The 19255-nt window shown below is 46.6% G+C and overlaps 1 protein-coding gene across 2 annotated transcripts in view; it reads right to left on the bottom strand.

Annotated features, from left to right (window-relative positions):
• FBXL7 (F-box and leucine rich repeat protein 7) overlaps positions 1–19255 on the bottom strand; it is a 387411-nt gene that overhangs the window by 348316 nt on the left and 19840 nt on the right. The window contains exon 1 of one of the 2 annotated variants that reach the window (XM_088459624.1): positions 1002–1445. The exons of the other annotated variant lie outside the window; for it this stretch is intronic. Within the exon in view, the coding sequence (XP_088315750.1) occupies positions 1002–1035 (34 nt within the window). The 5' untranslated portion in view covers positions 1036–1445. Of the gene's footprint in view, positions 1–1001; positions 1446–19255 lie in introns of those variants that run through there. 2 annotated transcript variants of the gene reach the window in all.

Raw genomic sequence — 19255 nt, 5'->3', positions numbered from 1 at the left:
GAACAGAACAACTGTGCCTGCATGTAACATAAGATATTGCTGTGTCATACTCCACAAATATAGCAAGCACTGGTGTGGCTCATTTGCATATATTATTATTCATTTGATTGATCTTGAAAAGATGTCATTTGGTAACCTCTCTGACTCTCCCATTATAACAACCCCCCATAAGAAGGTAATTCCGCTTTGTAGTTCCATGTGCAGAGAAAAGGGGCAGTGTTCCACCCAAGCTACAGTATGAGCCGGCATCAGCAGTCAGGAGTCTCAAGTCAAGCTCCTGGATTTTTAACTATCACGTTTGTGGTGATATTTAATTATAATTTATGCAGGTTAACACTTTTTGTGAAACATGATAGACAGTTCACATAGGTAACACTGAGCATGGGTGCATGGTATATTATTTTCTCACTTATATACTTTTTGCAAATCTTTGCACTAACAAAAAAAAAATCACATGCATTAGTATTTGATTAAGATTCTTAAATCCGCTAGGAATTGTATTTTATTCTTTTATTGTTACAAGTCAGACTGACTACAAGCTACAAGTGGCATTAGATTCAGGCCAGGCAGTACTATAGCATCAGTATAGCTGAGCACTCTCTCAGCCTGTCAGCAGCCCAGTAAGACAGGCACCGTCACAGGGCTGACAGGAGTGGAGACAGTTACTATCCTGTCACTCACGCAGCCTATGACAGTTACTGTACTTGTGATTGCATTGTTGTCTATTGGACAGTACAGAAGGATAAATTGCTGATGGTTTCATACGGTATTCCAGAAGCCATACTGCAAATCATCACCTACTTTAAGGACATTAAAACTGGCTTTAACGAAAAAGTATAAGGTATGAGTTGGCTGAACTAGTTGCGGGGTGTAAACTAAAGTCACCTACATGCTGTACATGATATAATAATATCAGCAGTAAAACAACAGTGAAAGCAAGGAAGAGCCCCCTCCCCACTTCCTCAGGTCTGAGTAAGTATTGTGTGGGCAGTGTCACTCACCCTCACTGCCGTACTTGCCATTGTTCGCTCCCATCCTGTAGGCTTCATGCTCTTCTCACCCAGACATACAGCATTTCCACAGGGCAAAGCATGAAACACACAGCGGAGCCCTCCATAGCCTGGGTCAGACGTGGTGAGTTAGATCAGATGCTCTTTCCCCGGACACTGACACAATCCTTAAAGGGTCCCAATCCCCAGGCGACAGCAGCAGCAGTGTATACACAGACTGATCCCTGACATCATTTATAATCCACAAGAGGGAGGTTATCCATGCAGGGTGTCTGTGATCACAGGCTCTTCCTCATCCCGTTACATCCACACAGGGGAAGAAGGGCGAGGCAGCAACTTGTTGCTTTATCACTTTGTCCTAGGGCACAGAGAAGCTAATGCAGGCTGCACACACACATACACTACACTACCATGCACTGAGCAGATATTGTCCCAACATCCATACACTGTGGACAAACGAAGGAGGATCAGCAGCCTGCAGTCCTCCCTTTACTCCTCCCAGCCCTCACGTCAGGCATGATTCCTTCCCTTCTTATTACCTCACTCCTGCAATACCCCCAGGAATTCTTATTACCATCACATCTCAAAGAAAAGAATGAAGGATAAATCCCCTGAAACCTAAAGTGTGGCCTGCTCTGTGCACCTCTCCCTTCCTATCACTGAGTATAGATGTGACCCTGCTGCTGGCTAGGTCAAGGTGACCATCCAGAGAAGCAGAGCCCGGGAAGGGGAGAGGGAAACACTCCAGAAGATTTATAACCTGGCTGTCTGGAAGATTTCCAAGTACAGACACAGCTCAGCTCCAACAGCGCAGCTTTAACACTACACCATATTACTGGAACTTTAGGTTTCGCCTGCTGTAGATACAGGAGATGTCATTTGAGAATACACTTTTCAATCAATGCAATATGTGCTGAGCATTACTCTTACGGGTAAATTTACTAAGAATCGAGTTTGATCAAGTTTTCTTTTTTTCATCTCGATTAGCATTGCCAAAACTCGGGTGATTTGATGCTTCTGAAACTCACAAATTTAGTAAGAAGTGAGTTTAGCTGAGAGTTGGCCGATGATGAAGCAGATTGAGATTTCTCCCCCGAGTAGCAGGTTTAGATGAGATTACTCACCCGAGATTGCAGTGACTTCTCTCTGCCAAACTCTCCTGAACAAGCAGCCTGCACATATCAGTGAGATTTGTGCAGGCTGCTTGTGTTGTACCTGTAAAAAAGGGTAAATGTTTAAAAAAAATTATGTAGGGTCCCCCCCCCCCAAAAAAAAAAAAAAGCATAAGAAGCCCCAGGCTGCTCAGTCCGTCCTGGTTCCCACAAATACGGGGTAAAAAACTAGTAGGGTTACCCCTTATTTTAGGAACCAGCATTGGGCTGCTGAGCCTTTCCTGGTTTTAAAAATAGGGGGGGGGGATTGCGTAGGGGTCCCTCTGTATTTAAAACCGGCACCAGGCTGAAATCCGGCCGGGGTGTACTGCCACAGCCAAGGGATCCTATCACCGGGTCACCCCAGCCAAAGTATTATCACCCCAAGCTGAGGATAATGGCCGTTACCCCAGCACCGGCTTCCCCTGACTACTAATGCAGTCAGACATCATGTGCGGCTCCGGGTGACGCGCTGAAGATTCTGCCATAGGCGCTCTGGGATTTCCATGGGGTTACTGACATGGGCGCCGCGCCGCCATGATAGTCCTTCTCACCTGATTGTTCGTTCAACCAATGGTAGCGTGGTCTCGGTCAGCTGACGCTGCCCTCCTATGAACTATTCCCATAGGGTATATATACTGGGCTCTGGACACCAGGAAGTTGCCTGTACAACGTCGTTACTACTGGTGTATGCTTGCCGTCACTTCGTTCCAGGTTCCTGTTCCTTGCTATGGAGTCTTCTCCAACTTTTATCACCCTCTGGTGTGTCTCCATTCACACTCCGTGTACTCAGTACACTTCAAGCTGAGTACAACCACAGTTTCATCCTCCGGAGCGTCTGGCATCGCACTCCGTGTACTCAGTACACATTAACTGAGGATAACCCGTGTCATCCTCCAGAGCGTCTGGCATTGCACCCCGTGTACTCAGTACACATCTCCCAAGTACAACCACTGTGTCATCCTCCAGTGTGTCTCAATTCGCACCCCGTGTACTCAGTCCACATCTACCGAGTACTACCACTGTGTCATTCTCCGGTGTGTCTTAGTTCGCACCTCGTGTACACAGTACAACTGACTACAACCAGTGATCCATCCTTATGTTCCAACGATGCGCCAGGATCCACACTCCATGCATTCAGTGCTCATCTATTTTAGTGCTATCACCATCCTCCGGTGCCAGCAGAGTATCTGACTCCTCCTTGGACCTGCCCTCCTGTCTTTCTGTATATCACTTCAGGAAGCAATTCCAATTGTACCAAACCTGTACCTACAGGTATAGAACCTGTACTTGTACTTCTCCAAAGTACTTCCTCTAGGCCGTATCAGTGTATCTCTCTCCATTTTCCACTCGTGTCGGATACCTGACCAAAGGGTCGCGACCTGCTTACTGGGAGCAGCTAAACCCATATCCCGCTTGGAGGGGTCACTGGTGAACACCTTCTGGCAGGTTAGACTCTGCGCCTTTGGTCAGGTCTTGTCAACATCCGATACTTGTGGATGAGGAGAACTTACACTCAGGCCCCTCGCCTTCGATTCCTCCCTCAACCCGGAACCTCAGCTTTCAGCCCCTCAGTAGGGGATTCCTCGGAGCAGGGTAGTGGACCCGGGACTGTCAACCCGGGTTGCTCCTTTCAGACTTATGCCAGACCCGGGTTGATGCGCGTTCACGTGCAAAAACCCGGGTATTTGGCATAAGTTTGAAATGGATATAAAAGATAGAGGGGGGTGTGGGGGGCACTGAGAGACAGGGAAATGTGTGTGTGTGTGAGTCACTGAGTGACAGAGGGGATTGTGGAGTGACACTGAGAGACAGAGGAAATTGTGCCCATGAAAGCAGCGTATATGTGTGTGAGACTAAGGGGAGGCGTTGGGCCCTGCCCGTTTTGTCAGTCCTGGGCCCCACAATTTCTGATGGCAGCCCTGAGCCCATTACATTAACAAATTTGGTAGTCTCCTGAATGTTCCTGCAGCATAGACAACTATGCAACATACTCTATATAAACCCCGAAATTTGGCTCACACTAGTAAGGACACCCATTTAATGTGTTATTCTATTGACAGAGCACTCACAGTTAATACTCTGTATATGAGGCTAATAACCTAGCTATTTGTGAGTACTGAGGTAGCCTAATCACTGTATCCTTACCTTTTAGCTACAATAGGTGGGCTTATACTTTGCAAGTAATAAAGGAACTGATCAACAGTAGCTATTTTATATACCCAATAAGTATATAATATATATAATTTATTTATAAAGACATATATTAGTTAAATTAATATGGTCTTAACTAGACTACTTACCAATAAAAATAATATTAAGTAAACAGTATATTAATAGATTAAATCTAAACACACCGTCTGCCTATTATTAGCTTACAAAAGTAAGTATACGGTAACTTAAATGTTATGAATAGTTACTTACAGTCAGGCGTGCCCATAGCCATGCCAGGCCTGGGTCAAGGGGGCGTGGCCTAATCGTGGGAAGCATGACAACGCCCCCTTAGGAGGAAAAAGCCCTAACTTTTTTTTGCAGCGCCGCTTTGGAGGGGAGGAGCTGTGAGCCACTCAGCCCGGCGCATAGCCAGTGGGGGGACGCGATCAGTGTGATCTCTCCCCCTACAGGCATAGGAGACTGCTGTGGCTGTTGCTAAGGATCCGCGAGCAGTCTCCCACTGCAGCCCAGCACACAGCGGCGTGTGGCAACATCCTATGGCAACATAGTGAATTTATCGGTAACATTGAGTAACATTGTACCCATACGCACAGTTAAGGCAGGTCAGACCTCACTCAGGAATTGCTTCAGTGCATGTTATGTGTGAGGTTCTGGTTTTGTTGTGGGCCCGGGGTGGTGATAGGAGCAGACACTGAAGCAGGTTTAAATGAAACGGTGGAACTTTTAATGATTGGTTTGATATACATGAATAAGACAAAAACTAAAGTCCAGATATAGCACTAAGTGCACTTGGGAGCTGTAATGAAGTAATGGGAAAAACTCCAGTTAGTGACAAGCAATGAACAATGTCCAGGAAGTGACTGGTTAATAGAGAATGTTCAGGTAGTGGCAGACAATGGGAACTGTCCAGGTAGTGACTGGTTAATAGGGAAATGTCCAGTTGATGATAGGCTGGAGAAATCAGGTGTAGTGGCTGAAATGAAGAATGCAGGCTGAGGAAAGATTATCCAGCAGAGTGTCAGTTGAGGCAAGGTATAGGATGAACAGCAGACTCAGGTACTCAGGCAAGGGGAAGGTAATGGAGGATGCAGGGTAGTCCAGCAGAGTTGGAGCAGGCAGGCAGGTAGTGTATCACAGGAAACAGGTGGTGTGCACAGGGAACTCTCAGCTATGCTGAGAAACACGTTGCACTGGCAATGAAGTGAGGCTCTGAACCTCCCTAAATACCAAATACTGTGCCGTGACTGGCCAGAGAGAGCATGTGACAAACCAGGATTGGGCAATTAGGTCACATGACCGGAGGCAAGACGGCGGGGCCCATGCCGGAGCGGAACAGAAGCACCACCAGGCCTCAACAGCCCAAAGTGACTACATGCCCGCAGAGAACCACGCACAGCCAACGCTTCTCGCCAAACACCAGTGCCACCGCCAGATGCCCCCCACCATAGTGACCTCACAGGTAATACCCATCGACCACCATGCCGAGAAACTCTGGTCGTGACAGTATCCCCCCCTTATGGGTGGCCTCAGGACACTCACCAGGCTTTTCCAGATGAGCAGTATGGAATCTCCTGACCAGGGTGGGAGCATGGATATCTCGAGCATCGGTCCAACAGCGCTCCTCCGGACCATAACCCCTCCAATCCAGGAGATACTGCAATCATCCTCTGCGGATGCAAGAATCCAGGACCTGAGAGACCTTGAACTCCATGCCTCTTTCAGTCTGGATGCGAGGGGGAACAGGAAGGACCTTGCGGAATTTGTTCAATATTAGGGGTTTTAGGAGGGAGATATGGAATGAGTTTTTAATTTTCAGATAAGCAGGCAGCTGAAGGCGATAAGCCACAGGGTTGATTATTTCTGTGATGGAAAAGGGTCCAATGAACTGGGGAGCAAACTTCATCAAAGGTACTCTGAGACGGATGTTCTCGGGTGGACAACCAGACTTGGTCTCCAACTTGCATGCAAGGTACCATCCTACATCTTCTATCTGCCTGAAGTTTGTAACGGGAAGACGCCTTCTCCAAATCAGAACGTACCTGAGCCCAATTAGATGCAAATCTCTGTACAGTATCCTCCACGGCTGGCACATCAAAGGCAGGCAGGCTTCGAAACTCAGGAATACAAGGGTGAAGACCATAGACGATTTGAAATGTCGTTTGATTTGTCGAGGAATGATACGAGGCATTATGTGCAAATTCTGCCCATGGTAGCAATTCAGACCAATTGTCTTGGGATGGCGTCATGAAGATCCTTAGGAAGGTCTCAAGATCTTGATTGACCCTCTCTTTGGATCCATTGCTCTGAGGGTGATAGGCCGTGGAGAAGTTTAACTACTTGTAGAACAGAACATAAGGCTCTCCAGAACTTTGCCACAAATTGAGTGCCACGATTGGAAACTATTTCAGTAGGAAATCCATGGAGGCGAAAAGTGTGGTGGACGAACAGATGAGCCAAGTCAGGACCAATAGGCAGTTTCTTTAGAGGTATATAATGAACCATCTTCGAAAATCGGTCTACCACAACCCAGATGGTGATGTAACCCTGAGAGCTAGGTAAATCCGTTACGAACTCCATGGACAGATGTGTCCATGGACTTGATGGAATAGGCAGGGGTAACAATTCACCAGCTGGGGCTTGACGTGAAGACTTATGCTGAGCACATGAGGCACAAGAGGAAATAAACTCCAATACATCAGTTTTCATGGACGGCCACCAATAACTTCTCTTTAAAAGTTCCAGAGTCTTTCGAGTACCTGAGTGACCTGCAAAATGAGAGGAGTGAGCCCAGGTTAGGAGCTGCTTCCTTAACTCCTGGGCCACAAAAGTTTTCCCAGTAGGGGGCTGTATATGTACGGTGGCAAACACTCTTGACTCCAGGACATGGGCAATACGCAGGGTCTCCGAATTGTCGTTATAGAGGAGAGATCTAGACAGAGCATCTGCTTTCTGATTAAGAGCTCCGGATCAGAAGGTCATGGTGAACTGAAAGCGAGCAAAGAAAATTGCCCATCGGGCCAGACGAGGGCTCACACACTGAATGTTTTTGAGGAAGAGGTGGTTCCGATGGTCAGTGAAGGGAAATTTCATGTCTGGTTGTCTTAAGACTGGAGCTGAGATAAAGGCTTGTTTCAAAAGCTGGAAGGCTGCCTCTGCCTCGGGTGACCATAGGGCAGGATTAGTGCCTTTACGGGTCAGGGCTGTAATGGGAGCCATCAGTGACGTCTATAATAGTTGGCGAATCCAAGTAGTCTCTGGATGGCTTTCAAGGTTTGAGGACGGGACCAATCCAGGAGTGCCTGCACTTTTTTGGGATCCATTTCTAGGCTGGAGCGAGAGATGACGTAACCAAGAAATGGCACACTAGGTACACTAAAGACACACTTTTCCAGTTCTCAGTAGAGGTGGTTCTTAGACGAGACAGCACTTTCTTCACATGGTGATGATGTTCCTCTAGAGAAGACGAGAAAATCAATATGTCGTCCAGATAGACAACGACTGACACATATAATAGATCCCGGAAAATTTTGTTAATGAAGCCCTTAAAGACAGCGGGGGCATTGCAGAAGCCAAAAAGCATCACAAGGTATTCAAAATGTCCATCCCTAGTATTAAAAGCGGTCTTCCACTCGTCACATGAGCGAATACGAATGAGATAGTAGGCCCCTCTCTAACTTGGAGAATACGATGACCCCTTGACCCTGTCAAATAACTCCATGATTAGTGGAAGCGGATATCGATTTTTGACTCTTATATCATTCAGGCCTCGGTAGTCTATACAAGGTCTTAAGCCGCCGTCCTTCTTGGCAATGTAAAAGAACCCAGCTCTGGCAGGAGAGGTGGAGGGGCGAATAAATCCTTTTTCCAAATTCTCCTGGATGTACTCAGACATTGCTTTGGTCTCTGGTAAGGACAGAGGATAGGTGTGACCACGAGGTGGAATCTGATCAGGCAGCAGGTCAATAGCATAATCCCATTCTCTGTGAGGAGGTAAGACATTCGCTTGTTGTTTGGAGAAGACATCAGTGAACATTTGATACTCCTTAGGAATTGCTGGAGATATTAATGAAGCTGTTTTTCTTACAGGTTGTATCTTGGGAAGACAGGATTTCTGACAGTCTGTCCCCCATGAAAAAATTTGCATAGAACACCAGTCTATCCTAGGATTGTGCAGCCGTAGCCAGGGTAGTCCTAAAATAATGTCTTGGGACACCTCAGGTATCACTATAAACTTCAAAGACTCAGAATGGAGTGCTCCAATACGGACTAGCACTGGTAGAGTTTCCTTGGTGACAACTCCATTAGCCAGAGGCCGACCATCCACGGCAGTCAAGGAAATCGCATGAGTGAGGGATGAACAAGAAGTGTGTAGTTTGTCAACTAAGCTGGAGGTTATGAAATTTCCGGCTGCTCCAGAATCTAATAAAACAGAAACAAAGGCAGGTTTAGGCTTTAGATCTATAGCTAAGGTATTACGAAATCTTTATTATTTGAGGACGGACACATTACTCCTAACTTGATGTCCCCAGTGTCAGTTTCCCGATTTGCGGGAACAGGGGGCCACCAGGTGTCCCAAATTTCCACAGTATAGACAGAGGTTTTTTAACATCCTTCTCTGACATTCCTCTTTGGAGAGATGGGTATGGTTCACCTGCATAGGCTCTTCATCCATAGGAGTAGGGGATGGATGGGTAGGTAAGGGAAGGGTAGATGAGCTTTGCCTGTCAGACCTGTGCTTTTCAGCCTGACGTTCTCTGAAGCGTAGGTCGATATTATTACAGAGCAAAATCACGTCGATTAGATTGGTGGGAAGCTCACGGGTGACCAGATTATCTTTTACTTGGTCCGAGAGTCCATGCCAAAAGGCTGAGGTGAGGGCTTTCTCATTCCACTTGAGCTCTGATGCTAAAATCTGAAATTGTATGGCATACTGGCTGACAGAATGGATTCCTTGTCTCAGAGTCATAATACCAGATGAAGCTGATACAGTACGTCCGGGCTCATCAAAGATCCTCCTGAATGATGACACAAAGGCTGTATAGTTATCCAGCAGACCATCTGAACGCTCCCAGAGTGGGGAAGCCCAATCCAAGGCTGAGCTGGACAACAGAGACACTATGTAAGCCACTTTAGTTTTTGCAGTGGGAAATTTATCAGGCTGTAAGGTGAAATGTATATCGCACTGATTCAGAAACCCCCGGCAGAGTTTAGGGTTGCCGTCAAATTTGCTGGGCATAGGAAGGTGTAAGCGAGGAGATGTTCTGTTACCAGTATTTCCAGATGCAGGAGAGAGCGTAGGGACTATTACCCCAGGGGAGGATAAGGAGGTTTGCAGATTATCCTGTCTTTTAGACATTTCCTGTAAAACTGAGCCATTTGATGCTGCATGGTTTCCAGGTTTTCCAAACGGCCAGCAATGCACCGAAATAAATCTACTCCAGACTCCTGTTCCATGGCCGGGTCCATGGGGCCAGTGCAAACTGTGAATTTCTGGTTTTGTTGTGGGCTCTGGGTGGTGATAGGAGCAGACACTGAAGCAGGTTTAAATGAAAAGGTGGAACTTTTAATGAATGGTTTGATAGACATGAATAAGTCAAAAACTAAAGTCCAGATATAGCACTAAGGCCCTCATTCAGAGGCGGTCATTAGATGCAAGTGGTCGCCCTGAATCAGGGCGGCCGCTTGCATCCTGAACGGCTGCCTCCTTGTCGATCGTTAAGCTATGGGTTACCACCCACAGCTTAACGACCGACCAGGTTGATGGTCGCGATGGTGATCACCATCGCGACCATCAGGGCTTACGACCAGACCCTAAGGTTGGGTCTGGGCACTCGTAAGCCCCAGGGAGCTTTCTGCTCTGATGGAGCAGGAAGCTCCCCACTGACATCACTGATGATGTCAGTGCGGCCGCCCACAAAACGGTAGGTGTTCGTAAAGGAACGCCTCCATTTTGGAAACCACCCCCCTGGCCCGCTTACCAAACGGGGGCAGCTGTCGATCAACATTGACAGCCGCCCCTTTGGTAGCGAGCTCCGGAGCGTCAGACTCAAAATACACTCTCTCTAGCCTCACCAGGGCAGTGTCTAGGTGGTGCAAGGCTATACTGGAGGACTGGATACCAGGTGGGTTTCAGTTTTTTGGTCTAATTATTTAACTGGGGGAAAAGCACAGGTATTGTATAAAATACTGAATATATTATTCTTTGTCAGCTGCCATGTGCTACAGCTGCATAGCACCTGCCCTCTCTCTGATGGCCTATCCTCCTTACAGACTTAGTAGGCCAGGACCTGCCTCTTTAACTCCATGACCAACAGAAATGAGGAAGTAATTTATGAAGCTTTGCTGTTTTAATGGTTTACAAACTTACAAGCTGGTCAACTTCCCAGATACAGCAACTCCACACAGCTACCTCAGCCGGACTTATTCTACACCACTCCCCCCACCAGAGGTCAGCAGCAGCATTACTGTAAACACATTCATGTTGTAAGAACTTGTAGAAGGGGTACTAGTGGGCATTATATATGGTCACTGCTGATTTAATGTATGGGCACACTGTGTAGCTACAACAAGAGGATGGTTAACAGGTAAATTAGGGAATAGGACAGAATGAGTATAGTTGAATGAAAGCAATATTAAGACTAAGGAGTAATCATAACAATTGGGTTTTATTATGATGGTGATGGTGCTCTAACTATGATGAAGGCTTTATGAGACTGAGAGAAGAAATTAGAGGTTAATGAGCGTGATCAAATCAGTGTGGGAGTTAATTAACAATGGGGATTAGGGTAATCATTGTAAAGGAGATAATTAATTTGAATGGGGTTGTTACAATGATGCTGAAGTACTGTAGTTAATGATTTTTGAGGAGGTGATAATTAATGATAAAGGAATTATATTGTCTGGCAAACTCAAATACTCTGTATTAAATGGTGATTACTGATGTTCTCTATACCAGAGGTTCCCAACCGCGGTCCTCAAGGCTTCCCAACAGGTCAGGTTTTAGAGATATCTATGGTTAAGCACAGGTGACTTAGGGCCTGATTCATTCGCAACTGCGATTACGCACGCAATGGGCCGCTTGTTGCGTTCTGCGTATGCATCACAGTATGCATGTACGAACAGGCCACTGCGATCTGGACTATGCAGACCCATCACAGAGTGATTGACAGGAAGTGCCGTTTGTGGGAGGAGATGGGGGTGGTGGTCTGCGAAACACAGGCGTGCCAGGGCATGCAAATGCTGTTGCAGGGGCCTGCATAAATTATCCACTGCGATGCTGTAAGCAGCTTGAGTACTCTTAACGTGCGATGAAATTAGCAATTCCTGAGATACTATAGCAGTGAGACTGCGTGCGTAATCGCAATTGCAATCACCATTGCGATCTGTAATGAATCAGGCCCTTAATGAGTACCTCAGTCAATTTGATTCAACCACCTTTGCTCAACCATGGATATCTCTAAAACCTGAACTGTTGGGGAACCTTGAGGATCACGTTTGGGAACCTCTGCTTTATAGTATATGTACCTCTGTGTATTATGTGGCAATCACTGTGAAGCCCTCTGTATTGTATGGCAGTCAATGTTATGCTCTTTGTGTTGTAGGGTGGTTAATGTTATGCTCTGTATTACATGGTGACCATTTATTTTCTTTGTATTATATGCTGTGTTCTGTGTTATATGGCAATCACTGTGTTGCACTGTGAATTCTATGGTGATCACTGCGATGCACTACGTATTGTATGGTGGTCACTGGGTTGCTTTGTGGTGGGAAAGGTAGTGTATTACAGGCAACAGTATTTTCTTTTGAGACTTGAGACAGCGGAGCCTGCACTGGCAGTCCATGGGAGCCACAACTTTTTAGGTTGGGGGCCAAGATATAATTTCATTTTTATGCCCCCCAATAGCTTAATGTCACCTTCTCGGGGGCAACTGGAATAACTCATCACACCACCTACCTGTTGACAGATATCAGTAAGCCTTAAGGGTCATTGCTTTTGCCATTTTGGCCCCTGTATTTCTTCCAGGCTCTTCATTCACAACCACAACACTGACACAGCACTACCGCACAGCTTCGGGAACATATGCAGCCAATAGCACATCCCTGTACAGACAAGTTATCCAGCCAGAGTTGGGAGAGGAGGAGGACAGTTACCCTTATGCTGCTGGAAGTTGTAATTTGATGTAGGCTTAGGGTCTTATTGCTACAGTGTACAGAGGGCCTGATTCAGACCCGCTCACGAGCGCTGAGCGCTCGCAAGCGGGTCGATGGTGGCCCAGTGCGCATGCGCGAGACCCGGATAGCGACGGGCAAACCGTCGCTCCGGGTCTCGTACCAAAGGGGGTGTGCTGTCGATGTTGAGTGACAGCACGCCCCCTTTGGTGGTGGTGCCAGGGTGCGGCTGCCCAGACGGAGGCGTTCCCATGGGAACGCCTACCGTCTGGGGCCGGCCCCACTGACATCACAAGTGATGTCAGTGGGAGTGCTTTCGGCTCTGTTTGAGCCGAAAGCACTCCAGGGCTTGCGGCAACGAGACCCTACCACAAGGGTCTCGTCCCAAGCCCGATGGTCGCGATGGTCTTGACCATCGCGACCATCTTCCTGGCCGCTCGCTATAGCTGTGGGTGGTCACCCACAGCTATACCAGCGGCCAGGAGGCCGCTCTAAAAATCAAGAAGGACAGCCCTGATTCAGAGCGAGCGCTCTGTCAGACCGTCCGGCTCTGAATCAGGGCCAGAGACCATTATGCAACATGAATGCTGCTGCTTTCCTAACTTTATAAAACCAAACACATCAATGAAAGCCAACCTAATAATAAGCCCTGTGTGTTATGTCCATCCCTGCATCAGAGCCGGATTAAGACCCCATGGGGCCCTAGATGAGATTCTGGTTTGGATATCCCTCCCCTCCAATTCATCCCTGCAAAAATACAGTTTCCATACATATTAAATACAGTAACTCCACCCACCTCTAATTTAAACACCAGTATAGGGCAGACATGACCTGTATAATAATACAGCATGGGCAGGCCATTATACAGTGCAGGGTGCAGCCATGAACAGGGTCTTCCACCTATATACCCTCCACACTTCCCTTTCTGCAACAATCAGCGTCATATAATCAGCCATAGACCAAACATAATGGGCTCAATCCTATTAGGTGTGAGTTGCAAATATGAGTTTGTTTCATGAAACTCGCAGATATCGCACAAATTTGTGCACCCGAGATTATGCACGATCCAATTAGAACTGCCAATTTGTAGGACTCACAGTGAGGGTGTGTAACTTTTGTACAAAATGTGACCCGGGAGAAAGTCATGAAAAAGTGGGGAATCCATCCTGAATCCCAAAAAAGAGTCATCTGAGATAGCTGGACAATATAGAAGATGACCAGAAGGAAAGTACTGAAGATATCTAAAAGGTGATAGATGCTGGATTTTTGCACTTTTTATTAATGGTTTAAAAAAATAATAGCGACTTAGTGTTAATCAGCAAATTAAAGCCTTTCCTGTATTTTGGGGTACAGAAAAATGTCTGCATAGTAATTTTTCAGTGTTTTTATAAAAGTTTGTAAAAAGTTGGAATACAGATCTGGCCAGCTTCATTGTTGCTCTTTGTGTCACAGCTGCACCGCGTGTGTAGCGCTGACCAGACGGAGTTCGGTCAGCACTACACAGTAACTGACAAACACACAACCGCCGGCGCCGGCAGCTGTGTGTTTGTTTTAAGTAGCAGCCAATGAGAGTCTGTCAGACTCGCATTAGCTGCTGCTGCTGCACCCACTGTCGGAGCCGTTCCATCTTCCAGCTCCTGCAGTGGGTAATGGGAGAGGCGTCATGACGTCACGACGTCTCTCCCATAATGCAGAACGGGCTGGCCTGGGAGGACAGACGGAGGAGCGGATGGCGGCGGCGGGAGCAGGGATTCAGGTAAGTGTTTTTTTTTAAAAAAATTATTACGTGTGTCTACTGGGGGGGCGGGCACTACTTGTGGCACTACAAGGGGGTCTACTACTGGGGGCACTACAAGGCGGGGCTACTAGGGGCACTACAAGGGGGGGACTATTACTGGGGGCACTACAAGGGTGGGGACTACATGGGGGGGGACTACTGGGGCACTACAAGGCGGGGAGTACTACTACGGGCACTACAAGGGGGAGACTACTACTAGGGGCACTACAAGGGGGGACTACTACTAGGGGCACTACAAGGGGGGGACTACTACTAGGAGCACTGCATAGGGGGAGGGGACTACTACTAGGGGCACTGCATAGGGGGGTGGGGACTACTACTGGGGCACTGCATCGGGGGACCACTGCTGGGGCTCTATATAAAGGGCAATACTGGGGGTACTGCATAGGGGTAGACTACAACTGGGGCCACTATTTAAGGGGCACTGCATAAGGGTTACCACTATTGGGGGCACTGCATGGGGGGTGGACTGCTACTTGGGGCACTATATAAGGGGCACTGCTACTGGGGGCACTATATAAGGGGCTTACTACTGGGGGCACTGCACAGGGGGGACCACTACCGGGGGCACTGTATAAGGGGCACTGCATAGAGGGGATCACTACTGGGGGCACTGCTGGAGGCCTGCATAAGGGGGTCCTCTCCTGGGGCACAGGGGGGCACTGCATATGGGCACCACTACAGGGGGCTGCCCCTAATCTTTATTTTTACTTTACATTAATCCCATATGGACCCGCCTCTTCCCTGGAACACTTGAGGGGGGGTGGAAGCCGTAGCACGCACGTGCTATGGGCACCCTGGCTACACTCTACTCCTCTGCCAGGGCCGCCTGCATGCATTTGCCCCCTAGGCTAGAAGTTGCCAGCCAGCCCCTGCTCATAGCACAGTGAAACACGCTATATGTGGCGCGAGATGCCCTCCCGCGATCGAGGACACGCAATAGCGTCTCCATTCAATCCTATAGAGATGCACTCCCATGAAAAGGAACACGTCATAGCATAGCGTGGCGCATAGCGCAATTCGCGAGCACGTTTGTGCCATGATCGGCAACAATGAACCTGGGCACATCTGTAAACACTTTTACCTCTTGTCTGCTGGTTAAAGAACACCTCTCCCATCAATACAACACATCCACATACCTGTCCCACATCATTTACACCTACATATACCTGTACCACATAATTTCACCCCCACATGCCTGTCCCACATCATTTACACCTCCACATACCTGTCCCACAACATTTACACCTCCACATACCTGTTCCTCATCATTTACACCCCCACATGCCTGTCCCACATCATTTACACCTCCACATGCCTGTCCCACATCATTTACACCTCCACATACCTGTCCCACATCATTTACACCACCACATACCTGTCCTACATCATTTACACCCCCACATGCCTGTCCCACATCATTTACACCCCCACATGCCTGTCCCACATCATTTACACCCCCACATGCCTGCTCCACATCATTTACACCTCCACATACCTGTCCCACATCATTTACACCCCCACATACCTGTCCCACATACTTTACACCTCCATATACCTGTCCCACATCATTTACACCACCACATACCTGTCCCACATCTTGTACACCTCCACATATCTGTCCCACATCATTTGCACCTCCACATACCTGTCTCCCATCATTTAACCTATTATTGAGCTTCTTAGAGATATTCATATGAAAACTGACATGTCTTTATTGACTCAAAGAGAGAAAAAACAGGGGTAACTGTCTTAGTGCACATAACCCTAAAAGAGTCCACACAAACTCTACGTATCAATATATAGGGAATATAGTACAGTATATTTGTAACCTTAAAATAGAACCTTTATTTGATTTTTTATTAAAATGTACAAATTATCGTAAAGCAATAGAGCGAAATATTAAAATATAGTTAGAAAATAGTGGTTTAAAAATATATGTGTTTACCTGAACTACATTTATTAATTATTCCTCCTATAGATAATTATATCTATTACATAGATATTATGTATTATTATAATTATTATAATTTATTTATATGGTGCCACAAGTGTTCCGCAGCGCCTTACAAAATATGTAAACAATTACTTAACCAAAGACTTAAGGCCCCCATACATGGTGAGATTCAAAGTTGGTAAGATCAGTTGTATGATTTCCCTTGAAATCCTTCCCTTGAAAGTCTTCATAAGATGTGGTTAAATGGTGTACGATTGATCAGTAAGATCATTGGATAATATGCATAAAAGTGTATCACATCGTACACGATCAGTTGAGATCTCTCTGCAAAACCATCTGATCTGCGATCCAACTAGACGACGACGGGGATGCGCATCGGGGTCGCAGAAGACTCAAAATACAACTATTTGCAAATAATTGGTCTGTCCAACCTGTAGAAAATGCCAAAATCATGTTAAAAATCGTCCCGTATATGGCCAGCATTACAGTACAATACAATAGAATTCAGGACAAGGACATGGATAATATACATTGATACATTAGCGACCATAACACCCATATAAGCAGAAGAGCATAAGCAATCAAGTGCTAGGTGCCCTAGTGGGGAGTATGAAGTAGATGAAAGCAAAGCCTTAAATAGACTTTTTGGTGTCCTGTGCCACAGTGAGCATTGGCACCCCCCCCCCTTTGCACCTGAAAAAGGCCCAAGGCCTCCTGGAGAAAGGCCAGGGAAGAGATAGGGGAGGCCAGGAGATGCTGGGGATAAAAGAAGAGGAAGCAACAAGTGAAAATGATAATAAACAAGAAAATTGGCAGGCCCAAACAGCGCCCCCTGCCTTGCGGTGCCCTGTACCATGGCACTGGTCGCACTACCCTAGTTACGGCCCTGGATGAAAGTAAAGTAGGGAGAAGCACAAGAGGGTAGAGGGCCCTGCTCGTAAGAGCTTGCATTCTAAAATATTATATAAGTATACTAGTTGTATCTTAATATGATAGTTCGTGTGAAATGGTCAATATAATAGTCAGTATTTAGATTATTGTCTGAGCTTCTTAGCAGTTTCAATTGTTTTGAGTATATCGACAATATTATTTTATGTAGTAAGTCATACACACTATGCTTTATGCACTGTGACAATGTTGCATGGAGTGTGCTGTTCAGGTTATTCGCTTCAGAGAATTATATAGCTGCATATATGTATCATAAGAAATTTGTATCTTATGCTATCAACTGGATTTTATATCTGTCTCATACAGCCTAATACAGTGTCTTGTTACAGATTTATCACAAAACTGGAAATTACCGTATATACTCGAGTATAAGCCGAGTTTTTCAGCACATTTTTTGTGCTGAAAAAGCACCCCCTTGACTTATACTCGAGTCATGCCCGCATGGTACGCAGCTGAGTAGCGTATCATATGGGCCGCGGTGCAGACTGTGTCGGTGTGGCACAGCTGCACTGCGTGTGTACCACTGACCGGAAGGAGTTCGGTCAGCACTACACACTGCCAAACACACAGCCGCCGGCAATGGCAGCTGTGTGTTTGTTGTAATCAGTAGCCGATGAGAGTCTGTCAGACTCGCATCGGCTGCTGCTCCCCCCACTGCGGGAGCCATCTTCCGGCTCCCACAGTGGGTAATGGGAGAGACGTCGTCATGACGACGTCTCTCCCATAATGCAAAGCGGCCGGAGGAGCCAGTAGCAGCGTCGGGACCAGGAGCGGGGTTTCAGGTAAGTGTTTTTTTTTATTACATCTCTCTCTACTGGGGGCAGTACCAGGGGGGATTACTACTGGGGGCACTACCAGGGGAGGATATTGCTACTGGGGGCACTACCAGGGGGTGTATTACTACTGGGGGCATTACTAGGAGGGGTATTACTACTGGGGGCACTACCAGAGGGGGGAATATTACTACTGGGGGCAGTACCAGGGGGATTACTACTGGGGCAGTACCAGGGGGGATTAATACTGGGGGCACTACCAGGGGGGGATATTGCTACTGGTGGCACTACCAGGGGATGTATTACTACTGGGGGCACTACCAGAGGGGGTATTACTACTGGGGGCACTACCAGAGGGGGAATATTACTACTGGGGGCAGTACCAGGGGAAGGATTACTACCAGTAGCTGCTGCATTTCCCACCCTAGGCTTATACTCGAGTCCATAAGTTTTCCCAGTTTTTTGTGGTAAAATTAGGTACCTCAGCTTATATTCGGGTCGACTTATACTCGAGTATATACGGTAATCAATATATTTTACGCTGCCTATTAAATAGAATAATACGAGTGTTTCCCACTTATTTAGTTTCTTTATGTATCCAATAGGGTTGCACATCAGTTTGTGAGATATATCATGGCACTATAATTACACTAACAGTCTTATAACATTTGTATAAGAAAAATAATTTTCACATTAACGTTACAGGGTTCAACTTTCAGATTGGATGATTATTGTCATAATGCATCAATGTCTGTTTTACAATTACTCTGTAGGGTTAGGAACCTTGTAGGCATATCAGTATCTAAATAAATTATCACAGCATGACTCAGCAGTAGGGGTGAAGACATGAAGTTTTGTTTTCAGGAGGTGAATAAAGTGTTTGGTAAGACACATATGCCAACGCACGTTTCCCGGTTGCTTCCTCACGGCCTTTATCGGCCATATTATTCTATTGAAACCCCTCCAAGTGCATGATTATTCTACACTGTCCCCCGACATTTTTACCTCCATATAAAGATTTTCCATAGCTTTTCCCCTGCTCAGGGTATTGCACACAAAAACAACGTGAATTTCCTCTGAAAAATCTATGCAAGTTTGGAATTGCTTTGCAAATGGAATTGACAGTGAGAGTTTCGTGCCTTATAGGATCGAGCCTGGTGTATGCACCTTGCTATTCCCAATACTATACACACTCACCACTGCAAATATTTTGAAGGTATAAAACAAGATAAAAATTCAGAGAATAAAAAAGTATATACATATCAAACGCTGCA

This window comes from Taudactylus pleione, unplaced genomic scaffold (assembly GCF_031769625.1).
Source record: "Taudactylus pleione unplaced genomic scaffold, aTauple2 ptg000917l, whole genome shotgun sequence".
Lineage (NCBI taxonomy): Eukaryota > Metazoa > Chordata > Amphibia > Anura > Myobatrachidae > Taudactylus > Taudactylus pleione.
The sequence above is the reverse complement of the archived record's forward strand: the minus strand, read 5'-3'. Positions and strand labels throughout refer to the sequence as shown.